At 45.4% G+C, this 22,949-nt stretch overlaps 1 protein-coding gene across 15 annotated transcripts in view; it reads right to left on the bottom strand.

The window, feature by feature from the left end:
• The window catches only part of TANC2 (tetratricopeptide repeat, ankyrin repeat and coiled-coil containing 2), a 280,392-nt gene that overhangs the window by 116,298 nt on the left and 141,145 nt on the right, over positions 1-22,949 (bottom strand). For 11 of the 15 annotated variants that reach the window (XM_084496021.1, XM_084496023.1, XM_084496015.1 and 8 more), the window contains one exon: positions 10,062-10,172. The exons of the other annotated variants lie outside the window; for them this stretch is intronic. In XM_084496021.1, coding sequence (XP_084352147.1) covers positions 10,062-10,172 — 111 coding nt within the window. The remainder of the gene's footprint in view (positions 1-10,061; positions 10,173-22,949) is intronic. 15 annotated transcript variants of the gene reach the window in all.

The raw sequence follows: 22,949 nt of genomic DNA, 5'->3' as shown, positions 1-22,949 counted from the left end.
GGTGAATTTCCTTGGATTTCAGCTCTCATTTACCTCCTGAAGAAAAGAGAATGGAGGAAATAAGAGGACACTCAATCAATCACTAAACATCCCTTTAAAAAGGCCACAATTACCATAAATGGGATCCTGGGTATACGGAACATTTCCTAAAAGCAAGATTACATTTAGCTCTCTGAACAGGTTCCCGAGCTCTTTAAAACAGCAAGGACAAAATGACAGAGGCAGCAAGCCCTCCGCCGATGCAGAGCAGAGATGCAATTCGTCCTTCCCTCACAGTTTTGGCATATTATCTTGGGCACATCACCTGATCCTAAACGTGGCTCTGCTCTCCCATCTCCGAACACAGACCCTCTCATCGAGCACTGTCTGAAGAAAGGCCTTGACTCCTAAATATAGTTACTTACTATTTAGCTTTTAGCTCTCTGAGCTGACCTTTTATTCCAGCCAGGTTTGGGGATGAGCTCTTATACTCCTATTAATAAAGAGATGTCCCGGGTTGGTTGGGGGCTTTTGTTTGCTTTTTGTTTTTCCTTTTTAAGATTCACAATCAAAAAAGAACAACCACTCCCTTTGAATATTATGTTTGCTAAAATCTGAGCAATATAATCCAATATTATTCTGTGTATTTATTTTGCTACATTAGGCATGTTTCTCACAATCCACCCAAAATACTTTTTGAATTTCTGCAACTGCTTCCCAAAACCTCTCATATTCTCTTCTCTTACAATTTTTCACGTGGTAAATCTGACACAAACCTCACGAACGCACGTTACACACCACTGCTGGGAAGAAAACGAACAGCAGTAGCTGGCTTTGCTATCTGGCAGCTTTGGTAAGAAGCTTTATTTTGGGGATGAAGCACAAATAAGCTAATGGTGCCAACAGTCAACTGGACTACACACAGCTCCAGCAGAAGCCTGGACAAATCCTCTCCTCCTGCCGTTTGGGGAATTGCCCAGCTCTGGCAGGGATGGCGGAGATGCACAGCTCCCAGCACAACGACGATGCCTGCATGGGAAGCAGGCGGGGGCCAGCAGCGCCTCACACGTGGGTGGCACAAGCAGGGTGGCAGGGAACTTTCAGAAGCATACTTGTGTGTGCAGAACACATTGCTGCTACTGCATAAAATTGACCTAGGTGTTCACCTCCAAAACCACGCTCATTTCTGCCCTCGGCTGCTGCAAGAGTGGCAGAGGCCACTGAGAATCCATTCTGTCGCATCCAGCCATGGTCCCAGCATTTGATTCCTTGGGGAGAAAGAAATTGCAGAGAGGACTTTTACAGGTGTCCTTTCTTCTTGCGAGGTAGCTCTGCCTGGTCAAAACACAATCGGCGTACAGGGAGCTATAACTTTAGTTACATCAAGGAGAGATGCTGCAGCCACTGACTGCTGTTAAATGGGAGGCTGTGGGTTTGTGAGAGTGAGGGGAGACACGGACAGCACCAAGACCTTCTTTTGCCTACAGCTGATATGTTAGCACTTTTCCCGAATAAATGTTATTCAAGGCAAATCAGACCTAATCATGACCTTAGCCTTTAGGTCATAAACAACAGTCTCCCAAACCTACTGCCATTAGATTCCTGGGATTTCAAAAGTGAGGTTTGGATACAGAAGCTGTGACAGAGATGAATAATCTACAATCACCAGCTATTAGAGCATCAAGTATAAAAACATTATTGGATGATTCTGACTTATTAGTACTTACTCCTGTTGGCAGAATTGTAAACTGTGAGTTACTAAAATGAGCTGATCATACAGCTCTGTATTCGTTACTGCAACAAGCACCTCCGTTGATTCCTGTACTCACATGGACTTTCACAAAACTAGATGATTTCAGGAACAACTGCAAATGCAACAGAGAATTTTCCATGCTTTTTGGTGTTATTTTCAAATGCAACCAATACCTGGGGTCTCTAATCAACAACCCTTCAGCACCTAATAGAGCGGTAAGACCCCGTTGCCCATTCTGATGAGATCCATTTAATACTTGTTTTTTCTCCAAAATGTAAGCCATATCAATGAAGGCCTTACACAACTCAGAATCCAATCCACCAGCCATCCTCTCAGCAAGGTTAAGTTACACAGGGCAAGAGCTGCAATTTTACTCAGGTCATTTGGGTGGAAGTCCAACGCTGAAGTTAGCTAACAGGGGAAGGCAGAACCACAGCGCCCATGTAACCTTGCACATCGCTGCATCTCCTCCCGTCAGGCAACCAAAACAGGTGCCAAGAAGAGAACCCAGCAGGAAACTTGGGAACAAATGGAGGAGTTTGAGGAAGACTGCTGCAATTTCAGACCAAAGACAACAATTTTGGAGCCTGCAGTACACAACAGGCCTCTGGAGGGCCTTGAAGATGCGGTGGTAAAATCAATGCTTTCCAGCAAGGCCGTGAGCTATCTGCCCTTTCCAGCTGGCAGCTGGCCCAAATTTTTCATGTTTGGATTCAAAGTAATTATCTTTCAAACGATTAGAAGTTCAAATAATTAGTGACATCAAATGTCCAAAAGTCTGCTTAATACAGTAGGCAATCCACCTGCAGGCAGCGGTTGCGGGAGGTTATGAGCAAATTGATCTCCTTTTTTCAGCACAAAAGTGCAGCTGTGCTGACCAAGAGAAAGGAACAGATAGGATGGGGAGAATACTGATGATCAAAACAAATTACAGCAACGGGAACAATATTCACACTGGAAAAGAATAAAGAAGTCCTTGTTCTGCAGTCCCGAAGAGTGATAGGAAGTCAAGGCAACTGGTAAGAGAGCAGAAGTAATGGTGTGGCTTTCAGAGCACTGCATATTTTCCCTTATGAGAAGCTCTCCATAGCATCCCTGGAGTTCAAGTGCCTTTTGGTTAAGGGACAAAGAAAGCATCCATCGGATTCATGCAACCTTTATGACATGGGAACCAAGCTCTTACAAGGATTGAGCAGTTTTCCACAAATACATCTACCCTCCTATTATCTTTGGAGCTGGTAAAGCGAATATTCACTTTTTGCCTCCACAAAAGTTGAAACCAACTAATACTGCCTCAAAACTGACATCAGGAACAAAGAGAGTAGAATTATTGATCACTTCTTCTAGACTGCAGAGTATTTGGGAAGAAATATCCAAGTCAGAAGGAAAAGGGACGACTAATTGGCAGTCATGACCAAGAAGCCCACCTACCATTATTTCCTCCCTCCCTCTCAGGGTCCCAGTATTTCCACTTATGACAGGCATAAACTCCAAAGGTTGAGGCTAACTCTAAATTAACCACAGCCTGAATAACTCCTGAGGAAACGGGCAGCTCAGGAGCTAAGATGAAGGATTAGGCTCGTGTAACGACACCGACAGATTGCAGGCGGGAGCCCTGAAGACACAGGACAGCACGGTCACAGACGGGTCAGGGCTGCCACTGCCCTGGGACCTGCAGACACTGCCCTCGTGGCAAACACCGAACACATGGCAGTGCGCATTTAATTCAGTTTGACAGATGCAGAGTGGAATCGGAATTACCACAAGATGAACAAAAGCTGAGATGGCTTCATAAATCTAAATTGACATGTAGTGCCTTCCCAGAACTGCAAGTATCGACGGGTCTTTTCTGCCCAAGAAAGGACAATCTGGGGATAAAGATTTCGGTTTGGATACGGCTGATAATTATAGAAGTGAGAGTGTGAGCAGCCTCCTGTGACACTTCACGAGGGCAGTGACAACCACGTCTTCAGCAGCAAGAGAGCAGCACCCCGCTGGAGGCTCAGAAGGCACGTCGTACCTGCTGTCAGCAAAACTGCGATCCTAGAGCAGGATCTGGGCAACCAGCTCACGTTTCCAGTAAGATGATACAGGCAACTGATCCCTCTGATGGCCAAGTGTACAAAATAGTCGAAAAGAGATTAAGCAGAAGAGAAGCATGGAGACCTGCATTACCTGTTACCTACGCCCCAAAAAATTTCCACCCCAACCTCTGAATATGACTGACATTTTGACTTGAGGCAGGATATTTTGTACCTTTGCCATACACGTCAGGCTAGAGCTAAATCAGTGTCCTTTTATCTAAGCCAGAACTGAAGTTACTTTAGGCTGAAATTCTGAAAAAGTTCTCCCTCTTTATAAGGTCCAGTGAGCCTCCTGAAATATATGAGGACATGTCATTATTAGCTGTGCCTTTGTCCCATCTGTAAGAGGTAATTTTGTTGTACAGCTGTGTGTGTCAGGCCAACCATGGAGCTGAAGACAGAGCCATGGGCAGATGATGTGATAAGAGGGCACTTGAGCGTGCAAGGACTCCTGGGCCAGTGTGGAGACCCGCGTTGGGTTGAGGCTCTGAGACCTGTGCTTGTCCCATCTACACCGCTCACTGGAACAATCCGAGTTTATCGAATCCTCAATTTTACTTGCAGTTATGGCACAATGCCCAACACCCAAAGACAGCTCAGCAGCATGGATGGCCATCGGGACACAACACTGGAGCAAAACCAAGCAGCCCACGCTGCTGAGGACACCTGACAGCCTCCTGACACGACTTGTTCCCAACTAATCCACACAACTCGGGTGTCTCTGTGTCACAGGCCATCACACGTTCACAGCCATACTGCACGTGTTGTAGTACTTGGGAGCATCGGTGCAGGCTGCCCTTGTCCCTTATTTTAAGAAATAATATACTAGAAAAGGAAACTCCTCTGCAGGGAGTCGCTCATTCTGTGCAGAGCCTGACCTTGCCTTTGTCCATCAGCAACGCAGAGGTTAAGGACACAGTACAGGGAAGGTCTCCGATGCTCCGTGCATACTGCAAAGTGTGATATTAAGTGTCATGTCTGCTCAGATGTGAAAACGAGGAGGCTTTTACACACATCCTTGTAGGCCCATCGCCGACGGCTTCAAAGTCAACAGGGCCAGTTTGCTTGGGTACATATTTACTTACTGGCAAGACAGAAAGCTACAAATATTCACTAAGCCGAAGTGTTAGCACAAAGAAGTTACCATTTCCCAGTAGAGGAAGGGAAGGGAAGCACTCCTGTCTGACGAGGTGAAACAACTTGTTTGACTCCAGGATCCATCCAGACGGGCCCAGCCCAAGGTGCTGAGCTGCAGGGAACCCCGCCGCTGGAGCAACTGATGTGAAACACACTTCAAGCACCTTGTAGATAAGGTGCTTTGGCAGTCACTGCGACTCTCTGAAGTTGGACATTCTTCATAAGAACAGATTTTGGATCTCCTAAAGCTGTTTTCTTCCCCTTTTTTTTTTCCCCAGATAGCTGAAAGCAAATCCAAGGCTGTAAGGGGAAGCTGATGGTTTGCAGATCACATCAGGAAGCTTCAGGAATACCGTGTTATCTGAACTCAGTGAACAGTTAAAACATAGTATAAGGAATTCCTGTTATGTCCAGCTCTACTGGAGCCCCCATGACGAGGAGACTGGCTCCACAAACCCCAAAGTGCAACCCCAGGCCTCTTCCCAAAGCTGCCGCCTCCCGCGTGCCTGAAGGCCCCTCTAGGCCTATCTGTACATAACAGCGAGTGCCCTGGGGCTGATCCCAAGCAGACACTCCTCAAACCCTAACCATGCTGTCGCTATTCTTATCGCAGACTCAGGATCACAGCTGGGTTTATTTTGAGGCCGTTTCCATCTCCGAACAGCGCTGTGCTCCCAGAAGAAGCACGGAGAAGTCGATGGCTCCCATAGCAACCGACGCAGGGAATTGCCACCGTTCTGCTGCAATTAGGGCCGATCGCAACGATTTCCCATTCCCTTCAGGTCAGTGGGCTTGAGAACGCTGGGCCAGCCACAAGACTCAACAGCAAAACCATTTGTCAGGCCACGGTTTGTTTGATTATTCCCCGGCCTTCCTCCCAGCCCAGCACTGGCTAATATGACCGAGGTTGGACAAGGATCCTGCCAGATGACTTTTTGTTTGGGTTTTTTTTTTTTGGCTTATTCTTATGTTTTATTTTGGCTTGTTGCCTTTTCACCACAAGTAATGTGAGCACAGCTCTGCCTCACCCCTTCCCTGTTGAAGGGCTTTCTCTGACACCTGAAAAATGTCCTGGTGGTGTTTAAGAGAAGCGCGTGGTTTGCGTAAAATGAAAACTAGACATTTTTACACAATGAAAAGAAAGAAGTGGAAGCAAGCAGATGTCAACCCCAGAGATACTTTAACCAAAGAGGGAGAAAAAGGAGCAATGAGATGAATGGAAACAACAGCGCTGTGATGGCAGCAGTTAGTTAGGTGGTACCTAACTCCCTTAGGAATGGAAGCAGACACCTGCCAGCTTTGCGTGGAACAAGCAGACACCCACTGACCAGACAGTTTTGTGTCCCAAAATTTCCAAAGAAGAATTTAATCACAGTAAAAGATAATGTCATAACATACTTAGCCTTTGAAACGTAATGGCAAGGTAATAAATCACATGAAATGCAACTGCAAATGCGGATCTAAGAGAAAAAGCAATTACCTGAAAGCACCATCCATCTCAGACTGCTTCCAGTAGGTTTCCTAAGCGCTTGTAAGTCAAAACACGCACGTGTTTTAGATGCTATGCTTAAAACAAAAAGCAGCACAAAGAAAAACGCCCTGTGATGAAGAGTGAAGCAGAACCAGGTAGCCAGTGCACCATCCCCTGCTTGTGCCACCTCTACAGAGTGAGATGCGATAAAAATATTACAGATTAAATTGTGAATCACCAGACCATCACAAAAAAGTTCTGAACTGCTGAGTAACAGAGGTTTGAAGGTCAGATCCTGCTCTGCCACGTTGTCCTGCCTGCAGAGAGGCGATGGCTGTGAGTGTGGTGCCACAGCCGCTATGTTTGACAAGAAGGAAAATGGGAGCTGCTCTGCCCAAAGGTGCTGCCAGGTCTGAGCAGGAACAGGGAGGGAGGACGGACGGATCCACCGCCTCTCAGGCTCTCCTTACAGAGTCAATGCTAAGTAAAAAAACAAGCAACAACTTCTCCACCTTGCCTACCCCAAGTCAAAACGGGCAGGGTTCAACTCTAAATGACCGCCGTGATTGCAAAATGAGCTACAGTAATACAATTGAGATAAATGTGTTCCTCAAAGTCACAGATGAATTTTTTGACATCATCTTAAACCAAACAACCGCAAGATGTGGGGCACTTTCTGCTTTCACGTAAATAGATTAAATCCATCTTACAGAATCGAATTGCCTTCTTTGGGCACACCAAAGAATATGGCTTTCTAAAACCTCGTATGACAAGCTTAAATCTTTACTATGTCCTTTCTACTAGAAGTTCCCTCAAAAATACCAGCCACTTTATTATTCTCTCTCCTTCCTTGAGTGTTGAATCTCTAACGTGCATCATCTCGTACACTGATTCACACTGCAACATGTCAAAAGAAATAATTCCCCGCAGCAGCAGGAGAGGCCAAGCGGTGGAACAATGGTTGCTGAGGAAACCACCTCCCCGAAATGTGCTGAAATGTGCCTCGAGCCTTAAAATAAACATTTTAGCATTGAGCAAAATTTCATCTCTAGGCATCTCAAATTGAAATAATCATTTCTATATGCAGAGTAGATAATGTTCTCTCTTCGTTGCTATTTAGTGTTTTAAACTGCCTTTAAGTGTATAATTAATTACATTACTTGTCAGGGATCACTTTACAACCACTCCACCTCCACTCAATTGCTAGGCTCTAGCATATCTCCAACTTTATTCTTTTTCTTGTTTTAACTTCGAGCTTCATTCCTCCAACTTCTTTTTCCTGGAGACACTCAGCATTTAGCACTGCCTGCTCATGTCCTTCACTGGACACACACCCCACAGAAGAAGGTTGCAGCACGACTAGCTTTGAGGAAAGGAGCTGTAATTCCTTAGAAAGCTGATTACAAGCAATGCCTGTTGGCTTCACCACCGTCCCGAGTGGGATTCATCCCTTCCCATCAGGAGCTGGATACTGTGACGGTGCTCAAAGTCCCCACGGGTTCATCCAGATCTTTGTTGCTTCTTTCCTTCTTTACACAAGACTCCTTCTCAGCCACCTGCCTCCTTCGAGGATCTCATCCCCTGAGCTCCCTCCAGTTTGTTCCACAGCAAAGGGCCAATCTGCATGGAGTTACTGCTCACAGGTTCCTCGCTGGGCATGGCGAAGAAGGAACGATCTGCAGGACTGCAAGAGGAAACGGTGCATCCCACCAACCTCCTCCATGAACAGCTTCAGCAATCCTTCCCCAGCGGGCTCCTCTCTTCCCTCTTCACCTGCCGGTTACCTCTAACATCAGCCTGGCGTGGTGCTTCAGAAACTGCAGCCTCTGGGCCTCGACAAATGCCAGCTTCACTGCTCAGTGCCAAACATACAGGGACTGTGCGGCCAGGCTCCACAAGGCCGCTCTGGCACCCAGGCACCTTGGGGAACCTCCTGGAAGCCCAGATTTCTGCCTTTGCTCCAAGTCCGTGCTGCTCACCAGCACCTACTGCAGCAAGTCGCTCTCTTGCTCTCTCCTTTTTTTCTTAATGATGCTTCATGTTTCTTTAATGACGCTTCAAGGCACTAGGAAACTCCACTTTTCCTTTAAGATCACTACGCTGTCAGCAAGAGGAGGAGATCAAAAGGCAAAAAAAGCAGATGCCACTGTCACCGCCTGCTGCTGGGCTGTGGGCTTCGGGAGGATGCCTGCACCTTCAAACCATGCTGGCAAAGGAAGCCGGGGGCAGGAGGCGAGGCACACACACACACACACACGTCTGCAAGACGTACGACGAGATAGGGCAATGTGGAATTTATGCTTTTAAGCCAAATTTACAATTCAATTATAATTCTCTGTGGATGCAATCATAAGAAGTTTATAATTATTAACGATTACAAACATGACAGTTGAAGCTATTCAGTTAAAAGAAGAAAGGGCTGCAACAGCAAAATTTTAATTGTAATTCATGATCATTGGAAAAGAAAGAGAGCTTTTCACAGCAACCCTGGCCTCAAAGGAGGTATTTTCAAGCACAGGGACTGCCTTTTTTCTAAGATACCCCCTCTTTCAAACAAAACGCATTAAAGAAAGCCCGCACTCAAAATCTGGACACCATTCAATTAATTCCTCCAACTGTGAATACTAATACTCTTCAGACTCAGGATGCACAGACAGAAGCGATACCCTGATTTCAGAGAACCATTTATTCGTACAACCTCCTCTACCACAGCTACAGACCAAAAAGGAGCATTTCACGGATTTACAACTCCATCCCAAAACACTTGACATCCTTTTCCTCTATCCATGGCAAAACACGAGTCCCTTTGGTTCATAAACCAGTGAAAGCCTGGAGAGGAAATGGCAGAACTCAGCAAAAAAATTAAAAACCTCCTCCCGCTGCTCTGGGCATGGCCTCCTCCAGGTGTGACACCTCTGCCCCAGCCTCCCCCACCGCTTCGCCAAGCCAGGAAGAATTTGGGATTTGATACCGAGCTCGCAGCAAGACGTAGCTAAATAAAGATTTAACGGCATTCGCACATCTGCATGAGGTCTGTCTGGGCTTGATGATATTTACGCAACTGCCTGCCCGAGCAGCCAGACGAACACGGGGTTAAGCCAGGGAGAGCCACGACCCACTTCTATTTATGTTTCGACCAGCGCTCTCCAGAGGCCTCCACCAAGACGTATGCTTTTAAGAACAATTACTACAGGATGCATAAATTGGAAGCTATTCCTTAAAAAAACAGAAAAGCAGTATTTTTTGCACGTAGGTAAACAAGGTTACACCATTTCACATCAGTTGATAGAACGGTATCTCTGAAACGTGTTTTTATCCCAACCTCTCTGAAAACCATAATTAAAAATTAAATTTAAAGTAGTGTGTTTATTGGATCATTTTTATCTACTTAAATCCAACTCTCTAGATCTTCTACATTATTCTAAGAGTGGCCACGAGGCTAGCCTGGAACGCGCACACGACCACAAGCACCAAATGTAAATGGGCATCAGTTAGAAACTAACGCTTATTTGGGTTTCCAAGTCACCAAAATTGGGCTGGGGCAGGTCCAATCAAGCAGCTACCAAAAGGAGCCGTATGCCATTTAAAAGCCTCCTGGGCTCTCCCTCGCAACGCAGACCCTTCGCATGCGGCTTACCAGGGCAGTATGCATCAACGTCCAGTTTCTGGGCTGAAGAAAGTGTTGGTGAGCCAAGCTCAGATTCTGGGATTCGAGGGCTCTCAACAAACTTTGCTTTCCTCAAAGGGGCTAAGGAGAAGGAGGGGGGGAGAAAGAAAGAGAGGTCATGAGTAAGGGAAATAGCAAGCAACAGATGGAAGCACTTAACTAAACGACACTGTCAGACTCATATCAGGTTACCCTTTTTTTTTTTTGCCAGAAAAAAAATTATCTGCATTCTTTACAAAGGAGATGGCTCTTGTTAAAACTTTCAAACTGCACAGTCTTTAAAGCGTGCGAGTATCGAGGCACATTCTTGATACTCTTAAACACTTCCTTTTTTCTTTCCTACTTTGTTTAATAAATTTTTTATAGGAAGCAAATGGGCCTGCATTCAGCAACTACAGAAGGGCTGAGATCACAGAGAGGTAACAGAGCCCGTTAGGGTTTCAGATATTTAACTATAAATATCTAAAACGAATACACAAATTTTGGCTTCGGTAATTGTTTCCTCTGAACAAAAAATTTCAATTTTGAAACATCCTGAATGTCTGACCAAACAGATTTGGTATTCAATGTGAGTGACTGGACTACAACTAATGCTGCCCAAGAAGACAAAACCCAAGCGCTTCACTTTTATCCTTGCAAATCCAGAAAAGATTCAAGAGAATTAAAGAAAGAGCAGGGGAAAGGTAAAACTCTGTCTGTAACAAACCAGCATTGAGCACTAGTGCTAGAGAAATGTGATTTTTCTGCATGTTTGAATGGTCTGAATTCTGAAAGAAAGCTCTATGCACCTTTTGCAATAAAATAACAACTTCTAAAATGCCTTTATTACTAAGTTTTTAAACAGATATTCCTGCCAGACCAAGGAAATAGAACTGGGGAGTAAGTTATATGCAGAGATTATTGTATTGCATTTCAAAGTTAAACTCACATGCCCATTAAAGTGAAAGGCTAATTTGAAAAGCTGCTCTAAAAACTGTATCATGGGTCAGTATGCTTCATGCCTCTGCGGTTCTCAGTATAATAGCCTCGATTTACATAATTTATATTTATAGTTCTTTGTCCTGAAAATTAAATTTGGGATCTGAACCTAAGGATGGGGGGACGTTTGTTCTCATGCATCTCCTGCAATAAAAGCTCAACAGGTCAAGCGATGACCTCTGAGGCAGCAATAAATCTCTGGCTTTTAAGGAGACTGCACACAGCCAACAGTCCCCTGCAGCTGGAAACGGATCCGCAATTCTGACGATGGGGCAGCAGCGAGGCTGCGCACAGCTCGCTTGCTCTCGCCTGCTGAGCCGGTACCTGAGTGACCATGGTGATTTTTAGAAAGAGGGTGGGGAAAAGAAGATGGAGCTGATGGTGTGGTTTGTCAACAGAAGTTCCTCTGAGGCTGAATATATCCAGATCTCACTCCCTCTACCAGAATATATCAGATCCCATTCCCTGTACCAAAATAGGTGCTGAACAACCCTCCTGGCTCCCCTTCCCCTAAGCACCGCTCCCGGGAGACCCGATGCGACGCGAGAAGAGACACTGCGCTATCACTTTGCACGAGAAAACACGGCGTGACCATTAGGTATATTTAAAGCACGCTCCCCTCCAGGCTCTGCAGGGGCCGGTGTAAGACGAGCTGTGCCAGGCAGCAGGAATGTAAGCGCCTGGTGGAGATAAGGGGGGCTCGCAGCCCCCCGAGGCCCCCAGCCCCTGCCTCCCTCGCAGCACCGAAGGCGCCGAGGCTGCAGGGTGCTGGAGGCAGGAGCAGGGGTGCTCAGCCCAGCCCGGCTTGCACAAGCACAACCCGCTGTTCACCACCACCAGCCCGCTGATTATAACCAAACCCATAAATACCAAACATGCACGCACGCACAAAAACCCTATCAGCTTGCAAATCGGCCAATGCCAGTGGAAAAATTATTTGCTGTGATGATCTTGTAGCAGATACCAACGTAATGAAAACACATCAATAGTGGGAAGATTATGACTCTGGCACCAAAGTTGTTGGGAATAATAATTCTGCACAGACCGATTTACTGGCGTTTCATTTGCAATTATCCTAGCAGATAAGTTTGTTTCAGTTGTTTTATCACCGCCCCAGTAACCGTCATTTTTATAATATAAATTGGAAATAGCTCATCTTTTCTTTCTTTATTGTTTCTGGCTAACGCTAGAACCGCAGACCATCTGATGGGATGCTCGAGCAACACTCAACTCAAAACAAATACCAAAATACCCAATGTAGCTGGTTCTCATAGGTCAAAATGTTAATGACTGCAATGGGGTCATCACCAGAAGGTTTTGCTCTAAACTTGAGTCACTGACCCAAAGAAGAAGGAAAAAATATACAAACAGGAAGGGCTGGCGATGCCAACTACTCTGCTTTACTGCATGGACCCGAAGAGAAATGAATTGAAGGTTTCCAAAGGTGCACAACCTGCATGCTTGGGGTGTTTATCCCGAAGAACAGGCAAAAGTACGTAAAAGCTTAACACTGAAAGCAAGGCGACGCTGTAATTATTCAGATTAAGTACATTTTTTAAGATACAGTTGATTCACGATTGGTCTTTTTTTTAGTAATCCCTAGGAAATAATTAAACCTCCACCTTTCCTGCCATGGAAGCCCACCCTCCTGCACCTCTACTCGCAGCCTGGCAGCTCCGGCCCATCCACAAGAAGGAACTCGCCCACATCCCACGTCTGCATCTGCTCTGGGTCTCTGCTGCCCCTCACCAACGGGCTGCCCAGCATTCACCCCATTAATTCCTGCCTTGAGTCAACACCTGACCTAGGGACGCACAAGCCATCAGCTCACGAATCCTACAAGCCAATCCCATCCACCATTTTAAGTTTCCAGGATAATGAGGAACCTATTATTATCTAAATGATTGATTCTTGCTGTACTACTTCTTCAGTCGTACAAGGCAATTTATAGTATTTATGTTTTTATTCCCTAAAAACAGTGACTTAAGTCTTGAAAATGCATGGTACCAGAAGACAAGATGTGCTGTGTCAACATGACTCAAAACCAAGTTGCGTTTAAAAGGCTCCAGTCAATAAAATCTTCTCAGGGTAACTGCGTACCAGGGAAGAGCCACAGCACACTAGTTCCTTTCATTTCAGATGTTCTTAACATTAAAAAGACCAAAAAAAAAGCCCTCACTCATATGTAACCTGATTACACGAAGGAGGATTTCCCCGCAGAGGAGTGGAGCGCTCCCGTCTTCGGTCCAAAGGAAGATTACCCTGGCAGGCTCAGATCTGGGCATTACTTTTCTACTGGAAGAAATAGCAAATGGCAACACCATCATCTCAGAAACCTGTTTTGGCATTTTTTAGCCAAGTGTTAAAGTGTTTAGTCAAGTGTTTGACCTTTTTTGCCAAAGTGACGTGCACAAGATTTTGCCTATGTCCTGAACGTGCTCCCATGACCACAGTGAAATCTTGTGATCAAAGTCACAGGATTAGCATTTAGCACGTAGGGTAAATCCTAACAGAAGCATGGAAAAATTATTCGAAGTATGCTACACCTGCCTCTGTCCATTAGGCCTCTTATTTCCATCAGATTTGCTGTAAGAACCAGACTGAGCCTGGGCATTAAAGAGCCTCGAAGCAGCTTTCCTGGTCACACAAAGGATGTTTTGAGCAGGGAGCAGCGTAGGTAATACCAAATTAGGTGAAGGGCTCGGCAGTTACTAACGATGTCCTTCCAGAACAGCAAAACGCACATCTAATTCAGAAACACTTCCCAATGACGGGTAGCTCAGTTGCAAAAACCTTCATTTGGGTCAGCCAGGCTCCAATGTTTGTGTCCAGGAGCAGAGGAGAGCAGCCTCTGTATGGACCTTCCACGAGCCCATCCTACAGCCAAGGACTCAGTGACAAACGCAGCATTAGTGTCATATGGGACCAGGCTTGCTACTACAGGTGTAGGAACTCTGATGTAAATAGCTAGGGAAGTTATTTAAAACAAATACTGCACATTTTCGAGGCCGGTTCCTGCAGTTCTCAGTGCAATTAATCCCCACCGGTACCCAAGTCAGTCGAGCAAAGCTGCAAAGCCTTCCTTCAGTGCCAATCAAATTCTCATTCGACTTTGACAGGAATTTTTCGTCTTGAAGCGATGGTACTTCTAGGATAGGAGTTAACCGCGGAATGCAAAACAATTACCAGGGTAAGCATTCAGAAAGTTTAATTAGATGGCTCATTTATGACACTTTCTGCAGCAGGTGGTCTGTCTTCCAGAGGGGGAAAAGACAGAAATTATTTCCTTCTGTTTTCATGCTAATTCTCCTTAATATCCACAAGGACACTGTAAGTACAATGCTGTCACAGACGTCTGAAGATCAGTCTTTATAGCAGACATGAGCCTGCTGCTGTAAATCAATTTAAAAATTGTGTACTTATTTTTGGAAAAATGTTTGAAACTGCTCTTCTGATAGAAATGAAAAAGCACACATAAGCAAACGTATGTACAACCAGCACAGAACTGGAGTGGAGCACTTTTAAACTAACTCTAGGCAAAACATTTTATTAGAGGCTGCAGCTGAGCAGGCTGAAGATGGATGCAACAGAAGTCACTCTAAAAATTCAGAGTATCTTGAAGGATGCCCACCTGAGGAACAGGAATCTCCTGTGATACTGCTTGGACTGGGAGACCAGGTCTCTGTGGGGCACCTGGGGAAGTCAGCTCCAAGGAGCAGGGGGCTGGGGCTGGAGTAAGTGGTGGGGGAGAGCTGCCCAACGCGGCCACTCTCACCGCCTGCTGTCAACACGCTCCTCTCGCACCCAACAAACACTTCGGGTACCAGGAGCTGCTGATGGCTCGTCCTTTTTCACAGCTGCAATGAGTACTGGGATCAATTCTGTTGCTCTCTGCGAACAGTGTCAAGAATTCAATCTGCTACCAAATAAAAATACAACAAAGAACCAACAGCATGCATTTATTCTTCCCGAGTAATCATTTTATCTCTATTAGCATTGTTTTCCACTTCAGCCCACCGAGCATCCTAATTCTATTGCATTCTCTCTGTTACCACTTCATTGTCATGTAATTTATAGATGAGTTAGCATTTTAATTAAAAAAGGGTTTCTTTATATTAAAAAGCATTGATAAAAGGAAATTATCATGGATTAGCAAAAGGCTTCATCTACCGAATTCAGGCTCAGCTCTGCAATGAATGTTTCACATGCGCACACACAAAAAAGGGCTCTTAGCATCTTCTGACCTGATTGAACAAAGTGTTCCAGGCGCTTTTTCAGATCATTTCAGTGGATCTGAACTAATTAACTCCACGGTTTGCCTGCGGTGCAGATACCTGCCCCTGTGTGTGCGCTGACACCCATACGGGTCAGAACAAACCGATCCTTCTGGGCACCAGGCTCGAGGATGGCCAACTGCTCCTCCACAGCATCAAGGGTGGGCTGAGCAGCAAGGACCAGGCTGGGAGCCTCTCCTGGGACCGGTGACACAAGTCACCACGGCTTGCTGGGACACACACACGGGATTCAGGAGGAATACAAGCACAACGCAGCCACACGCCAAAGCTCACTCGCTTTGCTCCACCATGGTGGGGCTCAAACTCCGCCCAGCTTTTTGTCCTCTCCCTTCCGTAGACACCAAGAACTGCTGATTTTCAGCAATGCTTTGAACCCTCCTCTGCCCTACTAGAAGGGAAGTTATATTTATTTGTACAAAAACACACCAGTTTTATCACAGGCTAGGGAAAGAGGCAAAAGACTGCCAGGAACGATGAAAATCCGTGCTTGCTGCAGGCTCATCTCTTGCACCCGATTCAGCTGAAGAAGGGCCGAATTACTTAAACATGTGAGCACAATATTACTCCATAAATTATGTATAGCGAGTGGGCCATCCCCCAAATGCACCGGCTCGTTACAAAAAATTGCCCAACTGAGTCTGTAACGGGAAGAGCCCGCACAGTGGTCTGAAGAGCAAACTTCCAAACCTCACATTTAGGGCGCTGCATGCGGCCGCTCCGCGCATCGGATATTCCCCATCTTTACTTAATAACGAAGATGCCGTGCCAAGGGCTGATTCACGTGCTGGAAGCTGCCCAACACTACGTAATGCTGCAGCGAGTGGACTTTATTGAAGTCTCCCTCGCACTAAAATGTTTTAAGTGCTGCAGTGCTATTGATCCACGGAGCTCCTGGAACGAGTAACTGTCAGACTCAACACAGCTGGACTACACCCAACACACGAGACACGTAGCTTGCAATGCCTCCTCTGATCCCAAATGACTCTTTATTTTGCTAAGAGTCATAGAAAGAGACAACGACAGACCACCTGATTATTTCTGCTGAGGCACTAATAAACCGGCTATCAATAATTAAGATTTTTAGGCGCAGATTTTAAAAAAATCAAGATTGAAACAGTGAAATTGTAAGTTAATATCCTTCTTTAGATAACCCAGCATTATTTGACAGACACCACTGTATAACAGTAACTTTTTTTTTTGTTGGTGGTGGTTTTGTTTTGTTTTTCTATTCTGTTATTTGGGAGTATAAAAGCTTTTTAAATTACATGTAAAAGCCTGTTTCCTTTCATCACAGTTATCGCAGCATCATGGGCAGGGCAGAGCATACAAGAAGTGAGAACAATGTGCTGCCTGGAAACATTGTTCTCCTTCCAAAACTTTCAGCAAACATGGTTAGTTTAGGAGATAAGGTTCTGAAAGAAAGGAAAAGGAAGGAAATTAAAGTGGAAAGGGGAAGCGAGCAAGGAAGCAGAAGAGAGCAAAGAAAGCTGGGAAGGGAAGAACAGCAACGGAAAAGGAGAGGTAAAATAAACAACTGTCAAAAACTGTCTCAATTAAAACATTCTTTAAACTGTAAGAACTCTGTAACACGAAAGGTCTGCCTAGTCTTGCTTCTGAAACTGTTCTTGGAAAACTGAGGAATAACCTGTGGAATGGGTTTGGTGATCCTGGGGGACAACAGAGCCCTGCTAGAAACTTATCCCAGCCTCTCTCGCCCTCCAGATCAGCCATGTTCTCCAGATTTACATCCCTCCACTCATCTCCAGAAAGCAGGGGAAAGAAGACCAAGCCACAGCAGTAACATTACACGAGGAAGTTCAATGACATCAGAAAGGAGTATGATCTTCTAAAATGAAATCAAATTTTAACTTGTACAACCTCTCTCAAAAAAAAATAATTGATCGTAACCTCCCTCTGTACAAATAGGCACCCCTAATTAACTTTCAAGGGAAAAAATAACTTGTTTCCAAAAGACTTGTATTGTAATTACATGCAGAAAAAATAAACCAACAGATTTCTGTGGGAACTGCTCAGTAACAACTAGCTCAAAGATATTTGCAATAAATTGGGGTACTCAGGCAGAAAATAATTTTGCCTAAAATGCTAATTTATATCCACTCTGCACTTCCAGAATTGTAACTCAGCTTCCATTTTTCTTATTACCATGCAACTATTGGCTGTCATCTGGAGCAAATGGAGCAGCAATTTGTTCTAAAACTTCTCGGTGGGCTGGGGTGACAGCAATGCAGCCCCCTCTCCCTGGTCTGCCCCAGTGCTTCAGCCTTCAGTGATACTGGGCTGAAGCATGGGGCCGTGATGCTGCTGCTGCCTTGAAAGCCCTGGCAAGCCTTTAGGAAGAACGTTGCTCCTATTAAAGCTCCCAGAAAAGACAAAAAAAAATCTCTCTTACCCTGTTGATAAATTCTTTTGCAATGTGGGTTGCCAGAAAGCCTTTATCCCCATAGGGGAGATAGCTCTGAGGAGAAGCAAGTTACCTATTTAACATCCAGACCAGGCAGGAGCAGGGTATGGGGCTTTCATCTCCCCATTTAAACTTCGGAGATCAGGTTTGACTCCTCAGAGCTGTGTCACAGGAGTTTTCCACGTCATTTCCCATCTAAAATTCTCATTTTCAGCATCTTCTGAAGTCTTTTAAAATTACCTCTTTTAGTAGAAATTCCTCGTGTGTGACTCACGGTAGAAACTGCTGCGCAGACGGGGGGAGGATGAAAGAGGAGGAAGCCAGTGCCACTTGCCTCAGCCTCCCAAATCAGCTTATTAGGAAAATAAGCAACTCACCCACTGACAGGTTTCAGACATTTCTCTTGCATTCAGTTGCCTTTTCAAGTTTCAGACTTTGGTTAACCTAAAAAAACGGGGTGAATGACGGCCTGGGACTACAGGATGAAATCACGCCGTCAGCATTATGAGCCTACACAAGTTCTGCTCAACAAACCAAAGAATCCTCCTGGATGGCAGAACCAGAATGGCGATGAAAACGTTCCTCACCTCCCTCACTTCCCTTTTCCCACCAGTTTTATTTCATTAAATGTTAAACTTAAAACAGATGAGAGGAGAATGCACCACACCACGAGTGCTGGATACCATTATTCCCATTCAGCCTCTTGCCATCCCAGGCTTCTTTTTACAGCAATTCAGGGACTCAAACATTTCACTGGCACTATACAGAACTGTCAAATACAACCTGGATGTACTGTAAAGGCTATTTATTCTAAAGAAAGAAGCGAAGAGCTTGGTCACTTTAATCAAATTATGGGTAATCCTGTTAATTCACTGTTTGGAAAGAAACCGCTTCACTGTTCTCTAAACCTACAGCCTGAACCATCCAAACACAATGCTCAGATTTCCAGATAAACTTGCATGAGAGAAACCAGAAACTAACCAAAAAGCTACTGAAGCAAATACGTTTTCCCCTTTTTCTGTATGAAGCTGACTGTAGGGAAAAAAAAAAAAAAAAGAGGAAAAAGAAAAAAAAAAAACTTATTCAGCAACAGTCCTTAGATCCTGAAAGTTTTCTCCAAATGCATTCCCCTGTCTTCTTCAAATGTTATGTGTCACTGCAGTGCTCCAACAAGGGACTTTTGTTTTAGGGATTTTTTTTTTTTAAGTTATACATGTTGAACAAGTCAGGCTGTAGAGACCTACCTGAATATTTAACGCAACTTAAGATATGTCAAGTCACTGTGGGGAGGAGGAGATTTTAACTGATGGTTCTTTCCAGAGAAGAAATGAGGAAGTGTAGCCTGCTTCCAAAATAAGGCTACTCTTCTTGACAGAGAATGTTTTCCTCTGTTGTTTTGTACAGTCCTTCTTTCCGTTTGTATTTACACCGAGATTTGATTACAGGAAAGCTGAATCACAGTGTGTAGCTGCAAAGCTGCAGTAAAGCAGCAAGCGTTTGGAATCACTGCTGCACCTTCTCACTGCAGCAGCATTTGTTCTAGAGCTTGAGCTGCTACAGAAGAATTAAAGAAATGTTATTACTTTGTAAATTGCTGTCCTTCACAGAAGGATGAAAGCATTCGGCTCGTCCAGCTCAGTGACACGTCTCTAGCAGTTGACACCAGATACCTAGGGCAGAGTTTGCAAAGGGGCACAGTCACAAACCTTCACAGCCTCCAGCATGCTGCCACACAAGGATTTTCTGAGCCAGGCTTTAGCTCCCAAAGCCCCCAACAAATTTATCTTCCCTTAATTTATCTGTCACCTTCTGAAACAGGCATCAAGCTTTCTTACCACCTCGCAGCACAGCTTCCTCCAAATGAGCCCTGTAGTCTGAAAAAACGTGGGAAGCGTTTGTTTTCTGTTTTCTGAAAATCCAAACGAGCTCCATCGACTTGGTTCCCCCCCAGCACGCCATGGTTGTGCCAAAGCAATCCCAAGAGATTGGCAGAGCCTAACTCCACTAAGCAATACCCGGGTGAACTTCTGCTAATACATTCTGTTATTCAGGCAAGCATCAGCTCCCTTAGAGCCCTTGTTGGTACTTAGCCGTGCCCTACCAGCCACTGTTCTGCCAGTGGGTGTTAAGGAAGTTATACATGAGAGGCTACACAGCACAGAGAGCAATTCAGCATCCTCCAGTACCTTCTGGTCCTCCTGCTTTGCCATGACTCATTTTGCCTGTTTCTATAACCCCCTCCACCACAACCTCCACGCGAGGCAGACCCACGGATCTGCTGCTCATTCTTCATGGTGCCTGCTCCTACAACACCCGTAGCAGCTGCCTCTTCCGAGGCTGTGTGCAAGGGAGGGCTGCTCTGCATCCCTGTGCTCCTCTAGTACCACAGCAGTAAAAAAGTAAAGCCTGGACTAATCTTGCAAGGGATCTGAAGAACAACCAGAAAAAGGAATCATTCACTCTAGACACTGATGCAAGAAAGCATGACTATTTGTGTGTTAGTTAAATATTTTATGACAAGCCAGAAATGATCAAAGGTAGGCATCAAATTATAGCCAAATTAAAAGAAAACATGTGAACAGATGTGGCAGGGGCCAAGGCTGGGAGCAAAGCTAAGCTGCATGGCAACAAAGCCTAATTCATTGCCACACCATATCCTAAAGATCATGCTGAGAAATCGTAACCAGTCAGATAAGGGCAAATTGTAAATTGTACCCAGTTAGATAAGGGCAAATTGTAAAACACCATTCACAGCCCAAGTAAACCCGTGTTAAAGCCCACAGGTGACCAGAGCTGCACACTACAGCACCACTGGCTTTAACTGGGGCTGTGCAGCAAAAGGGCCAATATTAATGTATTACTTGAAAACAGTATTTAAAAAAAAACTTAAAATATGCTAATAGATAAGGTGATTTGATTTTATATATGTGTCAGTCATTCACATTTTGCTATGCTGAAACTAATTTAGGTGGCATAGCTGATAAAGGCAGACCTCTAATTACACTGATGTGCACACATAATTCTTCAGCTGATATCAAACTGTTTAGGGTCCATACTGCTTTGCTGGCAGCAGCTACACAGACTCCTCTATGCCTAAAATGAAGTTCCCGATGAGGCAAAAGTGATACAAGCCTGAATTACCTGAACTTGTTAAACTTTAGGAAAAATTGTATAGGCTGTGTTTACGATGTTTGTTTGTTCACCTAAGGAAATCGCTACCATTTGACCACATTTAGTTTTCAATGATTTATCCTTTGCTCTTGACTTTTTTTTTTTTTTTTTCATTTAATACTTCTAGAAGGAGATGAGCTTCTAGAACTTTCTGCATGCAGCTGAGATGAACTGCTCACCAACCTTTACCTCCACGGAGGAATAGGGACAAGGAAATGTGGCGTGCCTAAATGCTTTAATTGAAATATCTCATGACCACGGGATTATTTGCAGTTAGAGCCCACAGACTGGGCCTTCTTCTCCCAGTGATGCCTCAGGCACAGATGAGCGACATTCCCAGTATAACTGGATGCAAGGCCCAGCGATCCCTGCCAGACCTTTGGGGCACTTTTATCCTGTGACAGCAGCGAGATGCTCCACAGCAGGCCCAGACCTGGTCACTGAAAATGCCGTTACCTTTGCTGGGAAGGCGCTGCTCAGCGCCCACTTCCAAGCTGAAGAAGTGGCAGCCACAGCACACCAGGCCAGACACCACTCCCTGAAAGAAACGACCTGATCTGACTTCTGACTTCCCGGTACAAAAAAGACAGGGATCTCCTGGAAAGAGTCTAGTGGAGGGCCACAAAGACAATATGGGGCCTGGAGCATCTGAGGAAAAGTGGAGAAACCTGGGTTTGTTCAGCCTGGAGAAAAGAAGACTAAGAGGGGATCTCATCAATGTGTATAAATACCTGAGGTGTGGGAGGCAGAGGGATTTGGCCAACCTCTTTTCAGTCATTTGTGGAGACAGGACAAGGGGCAATGGCCAGAAAATGGATCACAGGCAGTTCTACACCAACGTGTGAAAGAACTTCTTCACAGTGAGGGTGACAGGGCACTGGGACAGGCTGCCCAGGGAGGTTGTGGGGTCTCCTTCTCTGGAGATACTCAAGGCCCGTCTGGACGCCTACCTGGGCTCTAGGGAACCTGCTTTGGCAGGGGGGTTGGACCCGATGATCTCTGGAGGTCCCTTCCAACCCCTATGATTCCGTCATTCTGTCTGATTCTTTCCTTAATAAAGGAAACAATTTTCTCATGCAGATTTACTTCTGTGATGGAGAGGGTAAAAAGACCTGAAGTATAACTGGAAAAAAGTCATTCTCCTAAGCTCGGCCTGATCTTTCCAGAGAAAATCTTGGAGAAATTCCACGTTTCAACCTTCTACAACCTGCAAGTGGCCAAATCCCCCAGAGCTGCTCTGATTTCTGCCCAGGCGGGACCATGACCACCGGTGTTACACAACTGCTCCATCCGTCAAGCACACGTGCTGGCTGGCTGCTCCTGTGCAATGCACCCAGATGTGCGACCCGTGTGCCTCGGATAAGGATCAAGCCCGTCAGACCAAAAAGATTCTTAGAGCAGGAAAACCAAAATCTGGCTGCAACGCCAGAGCTGTGCTTGGCGCAGCGCTGAGGGCTGAAGAGCTGCTGCTCCTCCTCCCTTTGCTGAGCAACCTCCCCCCTGCCACTGAAATTTTAAAATAGGATGTTACAATGGAAGGATCAAAGATAGACTTGCTCCTCTGCAAGCTCTTTAGCATGCCATTTTCCTCAAAGGCAACTCCCAGAGCAAGCACTTATTTCGTAACCTGCCTCAGAAGTGCTGCCTTATTCCAACTCTTCCCTGCCTCCCATCTTCTCCGAATTTTCCATTCCCTTATCTCCCCATTTTTACCTTTACCCTTTCTCCCCCTCGGAATTAAAGCTGGCTTTAACAGCTACCCTTTCTCCCTACCCACCTTCCGTGTTGCCCCTGGGCAATGCCTGCAGCTTCCAGCCAGTCCCCACCTCCCCACTGCTCCTCTGCCCTCTGCCTATTTGAGGAGCCTGACGTATCTCAATGAGGTAAGAAAGCCAACGAGCTGCCTTGAGAGTCCTCTTGCAGACCTTCTAAGCAGATTTGAAATGCACAGGACCAGAAAAGAGGACAAGAGACAGAAATCCAATGCAAAAC

This window comes from Aythya ferina, assembly GCF_964211825.1.
Source record: "Aythya ferina genome assembly, chromosome: 23".
NCBI lineage: Eukaryota > Metazoa > Chordata > Aves > Anseriformes > Anatidae > Aythya > Aythya ferina.
Note: the sequence above shows the minus strand (reverse complement) of the source record. Positions and strands in the feature narration are given on the sequence as shown.